The sequence below is a fragment of the Delphinapterus leucas genome, chromosome 4, assembly GCF_059928025.1.
Source record: "Delphinapterus leucas isolate spDelLeu-1000000601 "Yukka" chromosome 4, BTC_Dleu_Yukka2, whole genome shotgun sequence".
NCBI classification, from domain to species: Eukaryota; Metazoa; Chordata; class Mammalia; order Artiodactyla; family Monodontidae; genus Delphinapterus; species Delphinapterus leucas.
The window spans coordinates 12,648,563-12,663,891 of record NC_143132.1 but is presented as its reverse complement, the minus strand read 5'-3'; the positions used below and the strand labels follow the sequence as shown (position 1 = coordinate 12,663,891).

Below are 15,329 nucleotides of genomic sequence, written 5' to 3'. Positions count from 1 at the left end.
AAAAGATCCCGCATGCGGCAACTAAGACCCGAAGCAGCCAAATAAATAAATATTAAAACAACAACAGCAACAAACCTAAACTAAAAATCTGTAAACCACCTCAGGGACAGAAGGCCCAACAATGAGCCGCTGAATTAAAACTTATAAAGGCAGAGGGGACGCCTGGTCGTGCCGCGGACCCGCTCAGCTGTGGGAAGGGCCCCGCCCGGCCTCAGCTGCCCCAGCGACCACGTTCAGCTGCGCGTGGCTCCCAGTCTGAGATCTGTGCCTCTGCTCCAGGGAGAGGGCACAGCACCCGGAGCCGAGGCTCCCAAACCGCGGCCCGCTCGGGGCCCTGCACACTGGCCCCTGCCCTCCCCGTGTGCGGACAAGCGGGGCGACAGTGGGGCCCCAGGCCTCCATCCACACCGTCACTCAGTGTGGACCCGACCGGCAGAAGGCCACACTCTGCAGGTGGCGAAGCCAGGGAGCGGGGGCAGCGCTGACCTGGCCGAAGTTCTCCACGGTGCTCTTGATGTACAGCAGCAGGTGTCTGGCGGAGCGCAGGGCCTGGTGCGTCGGGAGGTGCAGGAGGGCAGCCCGCAGCCGCCCCTGGACCCCCTCGTCCAGGAGCGGGAATACGCCCGGGCCCTGGCCCTGACCTTGGCCCTGGCCCGTGTAGGCCATCTGCAGCAGGGCACTGAAAGAGGAGGCTGGGGGGTCCGGCGGAGCAGGGCTGCCCAACGTCTGCAGTGCCTGGGAGATAGCAGGGGAGGAAAGAGAAAAGACAGATCAGCACCAGGGGCAAAGGGCACAGGGTGCTAAAACAGGGACAGGGCGACACGCACACAGAGGGACGTTTCACAAAAATCACCTACTGATACTAAATCTATGTGACCCTGTGGCATTTTATTCAAGTAAAGTCCCAACACGCTCAGTTACACGTATTTTCCTAGCGTGTGTCCACGTGAGGGCACTGAGCCGGGGAGGTATTTACACGCTCTGGAGAACAGGAGTCACGTGGCACAGAGACAGGATTTTACTCACAGGAGTCACTGTGATTAATCCCTGGAAACTGGGAAATGCCACCCTGGGAAGGAGCCGGCTGGGTGAGCTGCATGCCTTTCAAAGGCCTCCCCCGGGAGGACGGGAGGATGAGAGGACATGGCCGGACGGAAGATACGTTCCTGAAGTCATTCCGTCTCCAAGTGGGTCATTTTTTCTAACTTAGTTCCCAAACTGCCTTCTTTATTCACCCCACATGGCTTTTCTTGTTATAACTCCAAACACTGTTTCCTAAGGCCAGTACAACTAGGCCGCATGGTGCCCTGAAACTCAGTGGGGCTCGACCCTGGACCAGCAACAGCATGATCCGGGAACTTGTTAGAACTGCAAATTCCCGGGCCCGCCCCAGACCTGCTGAATCACACGCCCAGCGACCACGTCTGAATGAGCGTCTGGGGGATCCTGACGCGCCCTCATGGGTGAGAACCGCCGAGTGCCTGACTCCACGGAGTGGACGCCTACACTTGGAGCACCGTGCAGCACAGCACGGACTGCTAACACCCGCGGAAGCTGCTGTGTGGCTCTGACCACCTCCTGACCACGGCCTGTCAGGTGGGGAAGGCGGCGATAGCTGTGATGGGCCTGGGCTCTGGAGCCCAGAGGCCTGCCTGGATCCTGAGTCTACCACTGCCTGGGGGCGGAACTGCTCTGAACCTCAGTTTCCCCATGTGTACAAGGAGGATAGTTAAGTCCAGACCCCTCTCTGAGTTGTGAGGATTAAATGGCGTAAAATACGTGTGATGCACTTAGGGATGAGGCCCTAACAAACCGTGAACATGCAATCAACACAGGCTCCTGCTACCAAGTTCATAAGAGGAAGAGGTCCTCCTTAGCTGCCTGCTTTTTCAAGCGCAGCCACAACTGAGCGAACACACAAAAGCACACAACACAAAGTGAATTTCTGGCTCCACCCAGCAATCCTAAGCACGCTGCATCAGAGCCAGACCTGCGGCATCCCTTTTAAGAATGCAGTCCCCACCAGGAGAAAACCATTTCTTTCTTTCTTTTTTCACTTTCCCGTCTAGCAGAGCATAGCCTGCTAGCGGCCTTCAGGTCTAACCGCTGAGCATGCCAAGTCTAGGGGCCGCTGAGGTGTGCAGACGGGGGCCGTGAGGCGAGTGCGCACAGGAGATCCCGCCCCCAACCCCAGCCTCAAAGCCCAAACGTGCAGCCAGCAGCGAATTCAGTTCTGCTGCATCGCGGAGCCCCTCGGGGTCTCGTCACATTAGCTGAGCGGCAGAGATAACACGTGCCTTCCTCTCCTACTCTGGGGAAACGAGAAGGTGAAGAGCGTTCACCCTGTTAAGCTGTGAAAGCTACACAGCTGGGGTACAGCCCGCTGCGGCCCACAGGGAGGAACCTCCGGGGGTTTCTAGGTTTACGCAGGAGTGGTGGCTGGCGCAGCTCACCAAGGCCTCTCGGGCTGGCTCCGGGATCCAGAGGCTGTAGTATCTGTTGAACCTGGACAGCTGACGGCAGCAAGGTGGGAGCGGAGGCTCCAACTTGTCATAAGACTGAAGCAGAAGACACAGAGCCAGCGGGTCTCTCTGGGTGTGGAGGAGGTCCGTCAACACCCCTGTCAGATACGCCACGATGCTTTCTCCTACAAAGGAGGGAGACACAGCAGGGAGAGGCTTGCTGGGACCGCCCTTCTGTGACCTATCAATAACACCAACTCCCACCCATATTCAAGACCCAGAAAGAGTCGTAACCATTCTGCAAGCGATCACACAACCACGCTGGAAGGCAGATGCTACCACTGCAGACCATGCCAGACTTTTATTAAACATACAGCACACAGTCAGACTTCGGGTGCTGAGGCCCAGAAGTGGAGACCCAGGCACTGAAGAGGTGAGGCCAGGGCCACCCGGGACAGGGACTTGCTTGGTGCAAACCAATCCATTTCCACTTCCTTGGCACACAAGCCTCCCTTGCAGTTAGGCTGGGACCACACGACTCGCTTAGCCACTTCCAGGCCTGGCCAGAACACCTCTGCTTGACTGTCCACTCTCTCTTCCTCTTCCACAGTGACCTTGGAAGCCACATGTTGAGATGGCACAGCTACAGGATGGGAGCAGCCAGGATCCCTGAGCTACCTCCTGGACAACAGCCACCCAGGAGAGCACCTGACCTGTCCTGGACCATGACACGGTCGGGAGAGACCTTTGTTCCTTAAACCACTGACGCGTTGTGGCGCATGTGTTACTGCAGCAAAGCCTGAGCAATCCTGACTAATTATACCACTGTGATCTGTGAGTGCTTTCTTGGGTCTATGTTGCCTGGATACCCAGTAAGGGTGAAGGACTTGTACCTCAGCATCAAGATATCAAGAATAAATACTGAAGAGAAAATACCGGTGTTACAGCAGGTGTCTGTGCAGCCATGCAAACACATTATTTCAGACTCATCCGTCAAACGACCCATTTCCCAACAGCCTAGCCAGCCTCTAGATTCCTACCCCTGTACACTTAGTTCTACCAGCTGTGCAGCTATCACTTTGGTGGGTCTGAACCCCTGCTGCCTTGGGTTTTCAGCAATTATTTCCAAAGCCCTCGGAATCCCACCTCCTACCCCACAGAGGCCCAGCTGGCCTGATGCAGCCACAACATTCTCACTGCACACAGGTACCTGCTTCACTTTCTGTTCCAAGGAGCAACTTATTCCTGGCTTCCAGGGCAGCGGGGACCACAGCACTGAACGGGAACGTGAGCACGATCATGTCTTCATTCAGTAAGAATCCAACCTCCTCATCCAAGCCTTCGCTGCCCTCCACCAGGACATCCACCATGTCGAGAACATCTGAGGCAGAAAGATGGGAATCAGGGCCAGGCAAGAGGTGGCAAAGGAGTCTACTGCAAGAATCCCACAGGTAGGGCAAGCGAGAGAACGTTTGCAAAAAGAGGAAAAAATAAAAGCTAAACTTCTCTTGCGGGAAAATGCTTAGTGTAATGTTTGATTCTAAACAAATAAGGGCATTATCTATAAAATCTTAAGACCTCTGCCAGACAAAATGCAGGACTATCCAGCTCAGGTAGTAACAGGTTGAAGTTTCCTCGCTTGACACTGAGAAGCCCAGAAACTTTAACCTGGATAGTCATGGAAATAAGCCAAAATCTGAGAAGCCACAGAGCATAAGGGTTGACGCACAGACTAGGGCCAGAGTGTCTGAAGTCAAATCCTGACTTTGCTACATCCTCGCTGTGTGAGGCTGAGCAGATTGCTTAACCTCTCTGTGCCTCAGCTGCCTTGTCAATACATAAAATGAGGATAACCCACCCCCCCAACTTGGGGTTGTTTATGAGGTTACATGAGTTAGGATTTATTAAGAGCTTAGAGCATCACCTGGCACAAAGTAAACACTGCACAAATAAAAACAACGCAGCAAATAAGCCCTGCACCTACTTCCTGTTACATAAACAAATAAGGGGATTTCCAATTCCAGAGGTGGCTGATCTCTGATGCAAAGAAATGGGATGTCTGCCCTCTGCACAAGGCTTCAGTGCAATTCTGCTTTGTCTCTAATACACCACCGTGGCTGGCTCTTCAGAAGCCCAAGGAGCGCAGGGAGCAGCACCCACCGTCAATGTGGGAGATGGGAATGCTGGCATCATCGGTGTCCTGCCGCGTCACGGAGGCCTGCAGGGCGCTGGCTTCCTGGACAAAGTCAGACGCTTTGTCCGTGTATGAATAGGGATTCGCCACCAATGTCAGGAGAACCTGAGCATTAAAGAGTCAAGTGGGAAATATTTAGATGGTCACACGTGAAATGAAAAATGCCCCCAAATGTCGCAAGTAAAATAAAGGGAAGAGCAAAAATCTTAACAGGCCTTCAAAGAACAATAGTTCTTCTGCAAAGTTTTTTTAAAAAAACTTTTTGTTGTAGATTTTTTAAAAATATCTCCTTTTCACGTCAGACTATTGCTTTTAATACCGCTCTTAGCGTACCACTAATCCCTCCTACAAAACCAAACGCCCAAAAGGAAGTTAACAGCACACAGTGATATAGTCCCATTTTACAGATTCTAAAACTAAATCGTTCTGACATCTCAGCAAGAGTTAGGAAGTGAGTCAGGAGGAGAGGCCTCTGGGCTCTGGCACATCAGAAATGCCTTAATCATACTGAGGATCACTTAGTACGCCATCCTGAGCGTGCTTTCTTTACATGGGAAATACGTGCTCACGCGTTCCAAAAACTGAATCACGGCCTCCTTGTTCTCCTGCTCGGTGTCATCCAGGTGTTCCAGCCACAGCTCCAGCTCCTGCCAGGTGTGCTCAAACACCCCTGTGTCCCGCAGGATCTGAAAAATCAGGGAAGAACCCGCTTTCCGTGCGTCCTCTGAGACCCACGGAGCACAGAGGGGGTAAAAGTTCCATCCAGTTTTATCCTAAAAGCTACGCTTCAGAACAACCCCCACTGTTGAGGGAAACGAGGAAAAGAGGTCGCTCTGGGCTCGATCAAGGAGAACACAGCCCCTCGTCTCACTGCTGCTTATTCCTCTCCTTCAACTCCTAAATAATAAAAAGGGAAAATATCCCACTGCTACTTGAAAGTCTGCTTTTCAACTTGGGACTTGACTCCTCCCAGCCACTCAACCCTCAGCCTGCATGAAATTCTCCAAGACAGTGACCCAGTCAGGCCGAATCATCTCAATGTGGCTTCTCAAGACCCAGGCCTGGGCCAGAAGCACCACCTTACTTCTGTTCTAAGGGAGCAGAACTTGTTACGAGGCAGGACTTGGTTAAATGACATCCCCAAATGGCCCGACGACAGAACTCGGGGTCTCAGCAGCCCCTCGGCACGAGCCCTGCACAGAGTGCTCCGAGGGAGAGCCTGACGTGCCATTCCACCCACATGCAGGGAGTGATCATGAAATCACACCTGCACAACCTTGCAGAGGTCACGACCTAGACTTTCGCGTCCTCCAAGCAGCTCAGGCGAGGTTGAAGGGTGGCAAGACTACTGGCACTTCAAAAGTAAAATCTCTGTACCCTAAATACAATGAATGTGATTTTTCTAGCAACCCGCCCGGCCCCGGCCCTGACCAGGATGTCTGCTGCCCAGTGGAACCAAGGAACTAGATTTCCTAGCGCTGCAGCAAGACCTGACGTAGCCCTGGAAAATGAGTTCAAGTGTAAGGAAGAAGAGACGCCAACAAACTCCTCATTCTCTTCCACTGACTCTGGCGACACCTGTGCTGTGGGTGACGGCTGCGGTCAATCGCCAGGGCCCTGGAGGAGGCTGAGTCTGGAGCTGAGGGAAGAGGCATCGCCTATTAAATTGTTCCCCAGAGGGCCGAAACCTAATGTTTGCTGAGTCTAGAATGTGCCAGGCATGGCCTACTATTTGATCACACGTAACCTCCCTTGCAATCCTACGGTTTTGTTATTCCCGTTCACCACGAAAAAACTAAGTTCAGAGAGGTTAAGCAATTTGTCCAGTGCCACCCAGGAACGGCAGAACCAGGACTCAAATCTTGGAACAGGACTTCAAAGTGCCCGCTTTTCCCATTTCACCAGGTTGCCTCTTGGGAACACAGCCAGGTTAAGACAGAATACATTAAAACTGCCGTAAAGCCTTCTGTTTTTAAATTGTCACAGTCTTAATACAGCCTTAATTCCACAACTGTTGACTAAGCATCTACTATACGCAAGATTGTACAAAACGCTTCTAGAACTAGGAGCTGGTAGAAAGGCTCACCTTCACGATCAGAAGTTTGGTTGATGACTTGAGATGCGAATGGCTACTGGTCACAAACATCTTCATCAGTAAGTAAAACACGGATCGCTTTCCTCCAATAATTTCTGCATCTGGGCCTTCCTGGAGTTTGAACAATAGAATATTATAAATGTAACAAAGGCCACTGCTTGCTGAGCGAACAGGTACTGCATGCCCAGTGTTTTCCCCGGCCTCTCATCTCATCTCATTTTAACCACCACTCGGCAAGCCTGCCGGGATGCTATACACGAGGAACCTCAGGAGTTAGGAGCTCCTCCCACATCCCCGAAAGCAGCTGTAGTTAACAACAGTCACAGCAGGAAGCACGGGGGCCCTTCAGGTGCTTCACATACACTGACTCACTTTGTCCTCCCAACAAGCCTGCGGTGGGGACAACCGTCCCCCCCATTTCACATGTGCAGACACTGAGGCACAAGGAGGTAATGGCCGTTTAATGACCGAGGTGGAACTCAAGCCCAGGAGCCCTGGCGCAGACACAGCACTGGCTGGCGGCGGGTGGCTGGCGGGAAAACACACCACCCAGGGCTGCCTGACTCCGTCCAACGCCACGCTTGCTGCATTTCAGCAAGATGCCGGCGCGGATATAATCGGTTCCTTACACGTAAGCAAGCCTCTTAACAAAGGCTTCTGGGCTTTGAACACATGGAGCTCCAGATTCCCAGCCCAGACTCCGATGCATCTGTGTCTCCCTGGAGCGTCCCCGCAGCCCCGATCTGAGCACATGAGGGCTACTGTTCCCAAAGCCCAGCAGACCCATCTTATGAGCAAAAAATGAAGCATGGGATATAAACTAATATGTTAATACCAGTTCTTTCAAGGTAAGAGGCCTCTGTTCCCTTTCCAACTAAATCGTCAAGACCCCAGTGGCCCAGTTCAGCTGGGGTAAAAAACTAAACACCCCAGACTCATCCGTCATCTCACTGGGGTCCTGGCAGCGACCTCACGGGGGTTGTGAAGTTGAGAGCAGGGTCTGGGCAACGCTGCCTGGGTCCAATCCTGGATCCCCTACTTACGGCCGGGGCCCCACGGAAGTCTCCTAACACTCTGTGCTCCAGCTGTCTCGTCTGTAAGTGGTGATAAGCGAGACGATACATAGCACACTCGTGCCGAGCCTGGCATTCGGTAAGCTCTCAGTGAGAACCATCCTCAACTATGAGGCAGGTGGACCTCGGAGAGAGGACTTCGGGGAACACAGAGATCCCAGTGCCACGGTGTTCTTCCACCCTTCTGGAAGTATCACCTCTGAAAGTGCCAGGGTACGTTTCCGCACTACTGGCTCCATACAAGAACTCAAAGAAGACGTTAAGTCATTAAAACAAGTCATCTGAGCTACTCAGAAACACACTCAGACAAGGCTTAATTTGGCCTGGTCATTTTCCCTCTTTGGATAGAAGTGACATGGCGTCCTGTGTTTAAATACAGAGGTAAATATCTGTTACATCTTGAGTTCCCTTTACGATTCAACATTATGTTCTCCAGAAATCCTAGAAGACGTTATCAAAGACACAGAAAACAACGCCAGCAATCTTTACTGATTTTTCCACCAGCCTCAACTCTCTCGTGGCTTGGTGTCTATTCCCATCTCTGTCTTAAGTCCTTCCAGGATGAGGACAAAGGAGAAGGAAATGTATTTTGTTTATTTCCAAAAGGGTTTTTAAAGGACAAGAAGAATGTAAAAGAGTCAAGAGAAAAAAAGTAAAAAAAAAAAAACTCCCAACACCCAGCAATAATATATTTTCAGTAAGGATAGCTAAGCACCTTACTTTGCAAAGCAAAGAGATTCCTGGTTCACAAATCAGGACCTGGCCTCCGCTCTAGAGGCTTCTCTCTAAAAGGAGAACCGTCAACGTCTTACTTCGCAACCAGCAGTCAGGGTTCTGATGCAGCTAGAAATTCCCAGGCCAGAAAGCCAACAAGCCTGCAGGTGAGCTAACAACAAAGGCAGGGTCACGGCCTCCTACCTGGGCCTTTAACCACAGAAACTTGCTGGCGGGCAGTGCCAGGGCCACCTTGAGAACAAGGTGCTGCAGGGTGACAGGCACCTCCTCACGCAGGCCCTCCTCTGAGATGACGCCTGTGGGTGGGAAAGAGGAAGACAGACGAGACGTCCGGGGGTGGGGGGCGGGCGCGGGGGCCCAGCTACTGCCGCCCTGGCCACGAGGACGGGACAGGGAACTTTCCAGAGAACTAGGCAGAAGACGTGGGGGTTCCGCCCATCCTTGTCCTGCGGTCACCCTCACACAGGCTGTGCCCACTCTCCTGCCCACACACCTCACTGACACATCTTCCCCGTCCCAAGGTCTATCCAAATCCTTCACCGAAGAGTGGGGGTGCTGCATGCCCTTCCCTGCACTCGGCCCACATTGACCTCTTCCTACATCTCAAAGCCCCCAGTGCACACTGCCCTCCAGGTACAGTCTCTCGTGAGTGTGACCCCTGGTGCGGGGCACAGGCCTTGCTCCCTGGACGGCAAGCATCTTGTGCACAGCCTACGGCCGCCTGGGTCTCAGACAGGGTCCTCAGCCTCTGGCCTGATTTCTGGGTTAATCCTTTGCTCAGGAAGGACGTGGTACCAAATGTTAAATGGCCACTTTATAGTAAATCTCATATTCTCACAGCAAGAGAACTTTTTGCCTTTAAACCATCAAAAAGTTAACTACAGCTTTTTGAATAGGATTATTTCAGTAGCTTATATAAATTCCAAGAATGCTATTTCCGCAAGTCTTCCTCCGTAGGCCCAAATACGAAGTCAGTTTTATTAGACAAACTTTTCCATCAAGGAAACATGGCCAGACAAGCATAATGTTACTTTTACAAGATGCAGTTTGAACTTCACTGGGTAAAATACGAGTAGCCATGTGAGAAGTGCCTGTGAATGAACGGGACCTCCTTCTAAGGGGCTCTCATTTCTGCACCCCTCTTCCTTTGCAAAGAGCCTTTAGAATTAACATCACATAATCTCATCTGTCTATCACCCACGGCAGGCAGCTCAGCCTGGCTGGCTTCTCCCTTCTCTCTTGAGGCTGCCAAGTGTTCATCTGGGATCTCCTTAAGGAAGACCAGCTATTTAAAACACATTGGTCCAGATGAAAACAGCCAGGCTGGTGGATCACACACGCCGGCCACAATGCCCAGCAGCCTTCCCGGTCCTCGGCGCCGGAGCCTCTGCTCCAGGTTATCCACACTTCCTTCCTTCACCCCCACTGGCAGGACCAGCGGAGGGGCGCCCACCGTCCCTCGAGACGCACCTTTCAGGAGCTTGCTGAAGTCAAAGTTGTACTGCATGACCACGTGTGGGACCACCTTCTGGTAGAGGCAGATGACCTGGAGCAGGGCGGCTTTCAGAAGAATGGTTTCTGCATCATCTGAACCAGAATTAAACAGCTTGAATCAGGAAACACGCTTGTTCTCTGTCCTCAATCAGTGAGCGATCGAACCACCCGTGACCCATCACGGTCAACTGTATGTGGAACACTGAGGCTGCAGACAGATGCCCATGGAGCGAGATTTAAGGAGTCAACGTGGTAAAAGTCAAAGCTGTTCAAACAGGCTGGGTCTAAATCCCGATTTCACAGCTGTGAACTCGGACAGGGTAAAGCTACTCTGTCTCTCTGTGCTTCAGCGTCCTCGTCTGAAAAATGGGGACACGCAGCAGTGCCTACCCCTACAGGGCCGCGCAAGGATGAAACAGGACAGAGATATAAGACGTAAAGCCCACCGCTTCACCAATGACAAGGTCTGAGTCAACACATCTTGTTTCCAGGGGGACCATGTAGCCCACCGCTATCCGCAGAACAAAAGAGAGGCCTCCTCCCTCACGGAAAGGCCAGAGCACATCGCACTCATCATACAAGTTTTTAGAGAGACGCAGTGCTTGCATAAATCTTGGGCACATTTCTAACAGATGTTAAAACTCAATGTACAAAAACAAAACACAAAAAACTCAATGTACAATGCCATGCTCATTCTTCTCCCTAAGCAAAGAAGGACACAGGATTCATTCAGAGCCAGAGAGGCCTTCACAAGTCCCTCTAGATCAGCCCCTCTGGACAGGAGGCTCCCAGGCTGCCTGTGTCAGTGGTATCTGCAAACAGAAGAGGCCCCTCACCGCTCTGGGGAGCCACGCAGGTAGCAGGGGTCTTGTTGCCCCTTTTCTTTGCTTTCTCGTCATCCTGTTCTGTCTCCTGCTTCCTAAGTGACTGCCAGACCCACACGATGGCATTCAGATCTGGTAAAATCTAAAAGGGAAAACAAAGAAACAAAACATCAGTCACCTTTAAAAGGAAGAGAAACAAATGAACTGAACCAACTAACAAGGAGAAGCAAAGAACAGAGGAGAGGGGCCAGCATGTACAAGTGTGTGTGTGTGACCGAAAGAGGTCCCAGCCTCTGGGAGGTCTGGTTTGGGGTATAATTCCCAGAACTGAACACTGTAAGAATTTGGTGAAAACACAGCACCAATCATTAAAACAAACCCCTGAAGACTTGTTCACCGGAGCCAGAACCTGGGAACCAAGAAACTCATCCTTACGTCCGGCTGGGGGTACCCAGCCCAGCAAGCCCTTGGCTCTTCCGGGCAGCTACCCAGTCTGCGGACGCATGGCCTCCCTGCTCACCAGACCGAGCCCCAGGGAGGAAGGAGCAGGCCACCCATCACTGCAGCCCCAGTCCTTATGAGACCTTTGTCCCAGGAGCGCCCCAACCCCTTCCCTTCACTTCGCACCCGCCCTCTGGGCCCCCAAGCTCGCCTCTTCCCTCTGGTGTGCTCGCCTGTGACCCCTGTAAGCAAAGCCCAAGCCTGGCTCCCGGGCCTACCTTGCTCAGGGCTTCTCTGAAGAGCCGCACAAAGTCCTCCATCATCGCGGCCGTGTACACGCCTGACTCCTGCCAGGCCCCTTTATTCAGGCAGTAGTCAATGGTCTTTAAGGCTCTCTCCAAAATGACGGAAATAAGGGACAAAGCTGTGTGTTTCACTGATTTGCTGTCCAGCTGGGAAGAAAAAGAGGTAAATCCACAAGTGTCTTCGGGCCGCACTGGTGGACACGGAGCGCCCAGGCCCTGGCCCTCCCCAGGAGCCCGCCGGACCTCTGCGCTGTGCAGAGGTGGCCTGGGGACCCTGCCCGCTTCACCTCCTGCAGATGTGACCTCAGCAGGTGCCGGGAGCACAGTTACTAAAGGTGGCGTCCGATGGTTATTCTTAACTGCTGTTCCACAGTCTGTTTTTGGTAAAGTCTTCCCCGACCACCACTCGGCTCCACAGATTACCTGCCTCGACAACAGCCGAGATCCCACCGGGACCTGACCGGCCTCTCCACTTATCGTCAGGTGGAGAGGTGATGGGCAAGGGCACCAGGCACCCAAGTCCGGCCATCCACCTCTAGGCGCACGGCCTCCACCCCAGGCCTCCCACATGCAGACTCTCTACCTGGATTCAGACAGCCAGCAGGGCCTTCAAAATCCTCACTCACTGAGGAGGTTCAAGAACCTGTGCTGTCACCACAAGGGGGAAGGCTAGGCCCCGGTCGGTGGCAGTATGTCCCCTGGGCACTTGGGAGACACGTTCGATCTCAGGCCCAGCCCAGCCCAATGCCATCAGCCGCGGGTGACTCCCAAGTACAGAGAAGTCCAGGGAGCACAAGCTGGAATGCTGCAGCTTTACAGTCAGGTAGAAACAAGAAGGTTTTCTGACGGGCCTTCAGTGTAATAACACCCCAGGCCCCCAGCACTCCAGCTGGCTGGCGTCTCATTTTACATGGACGTTGTACGCTAAAGCAGCACTATGTTAAATGTCTTAAACCAATAACCACACCCACCCCATCATCACTTCAAAAGCAGGACCCAAACGAGTGTTACACCCACCAGCTTGGAGCGCAAAGCTCAGTCAACAGCCTGAGACCCTGTCTCCAAACACGTTCTTGTTTCCTGTTTCTAAAACAAACTCACTCTTTTCTTTCTGATCTAAAATATACGCCATTAAACTTCTGCAGATAACACCGTAAAGAATACAAGAAAAACGTCATTAAAAAACCCCACGCACTCCCAAGTCCACCCCCCAGACACACCTGTCTCTGGTGTCACTTGTACGAACACACTGTCACAGCTCAGACAGCGCCAGTGACGAGAAGGCGAAGCTGTGGCTTCCCCTCCGCTGGCCCTGGGCCTGCACAGGACGGCAGCCTCGGCAGGAGAGGAGGCCATGTGCTCTCCCCGCCCCATGGCCACCCCGTCCGGCGGATGCAACACCCCCTAGGGGCACAACCCCTCTCTCCTGAAACAGCGTGACAGGCAGCGAGACAGCCTTTTATATCCCAGACTGGGGTATGTACCGGGGTCAGCTCAAGGGGGAGTGTAAATGCAGCCGGCCAGATTGAAACTATCTTCTCCCCATGAAGACACCTTCCTTTCAATTCTACTTTGCAAGTCCCTGGAATAAGGAATCTTATGTCTCTCACAAAACAGACGGGCAAGCTAGCTGGGTCCTCACCTTGATTCTATGATTTGGCAACCACAGCAAAAGGCCTTCCTGGCTGTTCCCACCCAGGCCTCTTCCTCTTTACTCCAGCTCCTCCCCACGGCCCCCTGGCCACTCTCAGCACAATCCCTGGATGGGTATCAAGAAATGCTCAATCCCACCGCACAGTCCAACGAGTCTTCGCCAATTTACGGTAACTGCCCCATCACCACCGGAGCCAACCCACCACGGCAGACCCTGGTCCTGCTGTGTTCAGGTAACAACCCAGCCTGCCTGAAGGATGGGGACTCCACCCACACCGAGGAAAGCCCAGGCCCTGCACTCCTCTGAACACCTGGTCTCCCCCAGGCGGGTCTCGAGGCAACCTGGGTTTAGGAGGGGCTGGCTGGCCTAGGACCTGTGTATGCCAACAATTCACGGCTGTTCACCTAAGGCCATGATTTATGGTGAAAAATGCAAGGGTCCCTCACAGTGTGGTTTCTGATGGGACTTGGGAACCTTTATAATAAATAATGACATGGACTTGAAGTATCAATTTTTTTCCTTGAACATGTCCTCCCCAAACTCCTGCAACAGCTGGTCCTCAAAGTAAATGTTCCCCAGAAAACTTAACACTATTCATTTAACCCACAAAAGCAAGGATTTGCTGGGCAAGTTTCAGTCCTGCCCTAACCAGAGCTCCTAAATTGTGAGGCTTTAACACATGACATTAGGCTGTAGCTGAGCACACGTCCCCTCCCCCCCTTGGGAAGGCCCAGAGCCATGGAGGGGTCCTGCCGTCCCGGCTCTGTGCTGGAGCAGGGCAGGCATGTGCCTCGGGCCCCAGGGCACCGTCCACGGGCGAGTGGACACATGGAAAGCCTCAGAGGCTCTGACAAAACACGAACCAGTACATGCAGGCCGGTATTCTCAGCACAGTCCCCAGCACGGCCGGTGGGGCAAGCGGGAGAGAGTCTGGAGGCAGGGTCCCCACTCACGTTCAGTGCTTGGGTGAACATGATCTTATTGCACACCAGGGGCACGGTGGTCACCATCACCATGGCCAGGAGCCGGGGAAGCGGGATGAACTCTCTGGTCTGAAACGCCCGGGAGATGTCTGGCTGGGCGGCGTAGATCTGGGGAAGGGAGAACAGAGAATGAGCTGGTGGCAGAGGTTAGCTTTCAAGCCTGAGTCTGTCTAATTGTAGGCACCCAACAGTAAAGCCGCTGCAGTGAAACAACTACAGTAATAAAGGTCCAAGGCTCGCCACGAGGAACAAGGTCTGGAATATAAACCCCAAAATCCACTTGTTAGAGACAAGTCGGGTCATGAGACTGTTACTGGGGACAGCGACCTTCAAAGGAGAGCCTGGTCTGTGGTCTGGGGAGCCTCTTAAAACCTCTGATGGCAAACAAGTCACTGCTAGAACTCACAACCGGATTATCTACTCACCAGTTACTGCACTTGGCAGGCACCTAACAAAGTATGTCATCTTTTCAACACTTCATGACAACACTTCGGGGTAGGGATGTTTTATATCAAGATAAAACATGTTTACAGATGACAAAAATGGACCTCGATGAGTCTAAGTAATTTCTCTAGGGCCATGAGGCTAGAAGACAGAGAAGCAAGGACTCTCATCCTGCCCTGTGACGGCCATGCACCTGCCCCTGCCCCTCCGGCGAGCAGCGGCAGAGCAGCTCCCGACAGGGGTGGTGGCCACAGGGATACCGTCACCAAAGTGGGGGGCAGAGTGCCTCGTTCTTGTCCCAAATACACACTGGGAGGGAATTCCCTGGTGGTCCAATGGTTAGGACTCAGCGCTTTCACTGCCAAGGGTGCAGGTTCGATCCCTGGTAGGGAACTAAGATCCCGCAAGCCACATGGTGTGGCCATAAAAAGAAAAAAGCGAACACCCAAATACATGCTGGGACCACCGCACACACAGGCATTCAAGGAAAATGAGGGAATATGTGAATAAAAGTTTGTTTTACAGGTAACCCCATGCCCAGGTCAAAGCACAAGAAAATAATCCCAGGTGTGTCACCATTAGGCAGTCCATAAATCAGAGAGAGAGAGAGAGAGAGACATAGAGA

General features: G+C 52.8%; 1 protein-coding gene across 8 annotated transcripts in view; it reads right to left on the bottom strand.

The window, feature by feature from the left end:
- The window catches only part of URB1 (URB1 ribosome biogenesis factor), a 65,744-nt gene that overhangs the window by 30,424 nt on the left and 19,991 nt on the right, over positions 1–15,329 (bottom strand). For all 8 annotated transcript variants that reach the window (XR_016392961.1, XR_016392962.1, XM_022552821.3 and 5 more), the window contains 11 exons: positions 14,231–14,368; positions 11,597–11,770; positions 10,890–11,019; positions 10,030–10,146; positions 8,743–8,855; positions 6,743–6,862; positions 5,226–5,342; positions 4,623–4,761; positions 3,673–3,843; positions 2,454–2,647; positions 487–735 (listed from right to left, as the gene is read on the bottom strand). Coding sequence is in view for 6 of the 8 variants with exons in the window: in XM_022552821.3 (XP_022408529.2) it covers positions 487–735; positions 2,454–2,647; positions 3,673–3,843; positions 4,623–4,761; positions 5,226–5,342; positions 6,743–6,862; positions 8,743–8,855; positions 10,030–10,146; positions 10,890–11,019; positions 11,597–11,770; positions 14,231–14,368 (1,662 nt within the window). In the remaining 2 variants the exon portion in view is untranslated. The remainder of the gene's footprint in view (positions 1–486; positions 736–2,453; positions 2,648–3,672; positions 3,844–4,622; positions 4,762–5,225; positions 5,343–6,742; positions 6,863–8,742; positions 8,856–10,029; positions 10,147–10,889; positions 11,020–11,596; positions 11,771–14,230; positions 14,369–15,329) is intronic.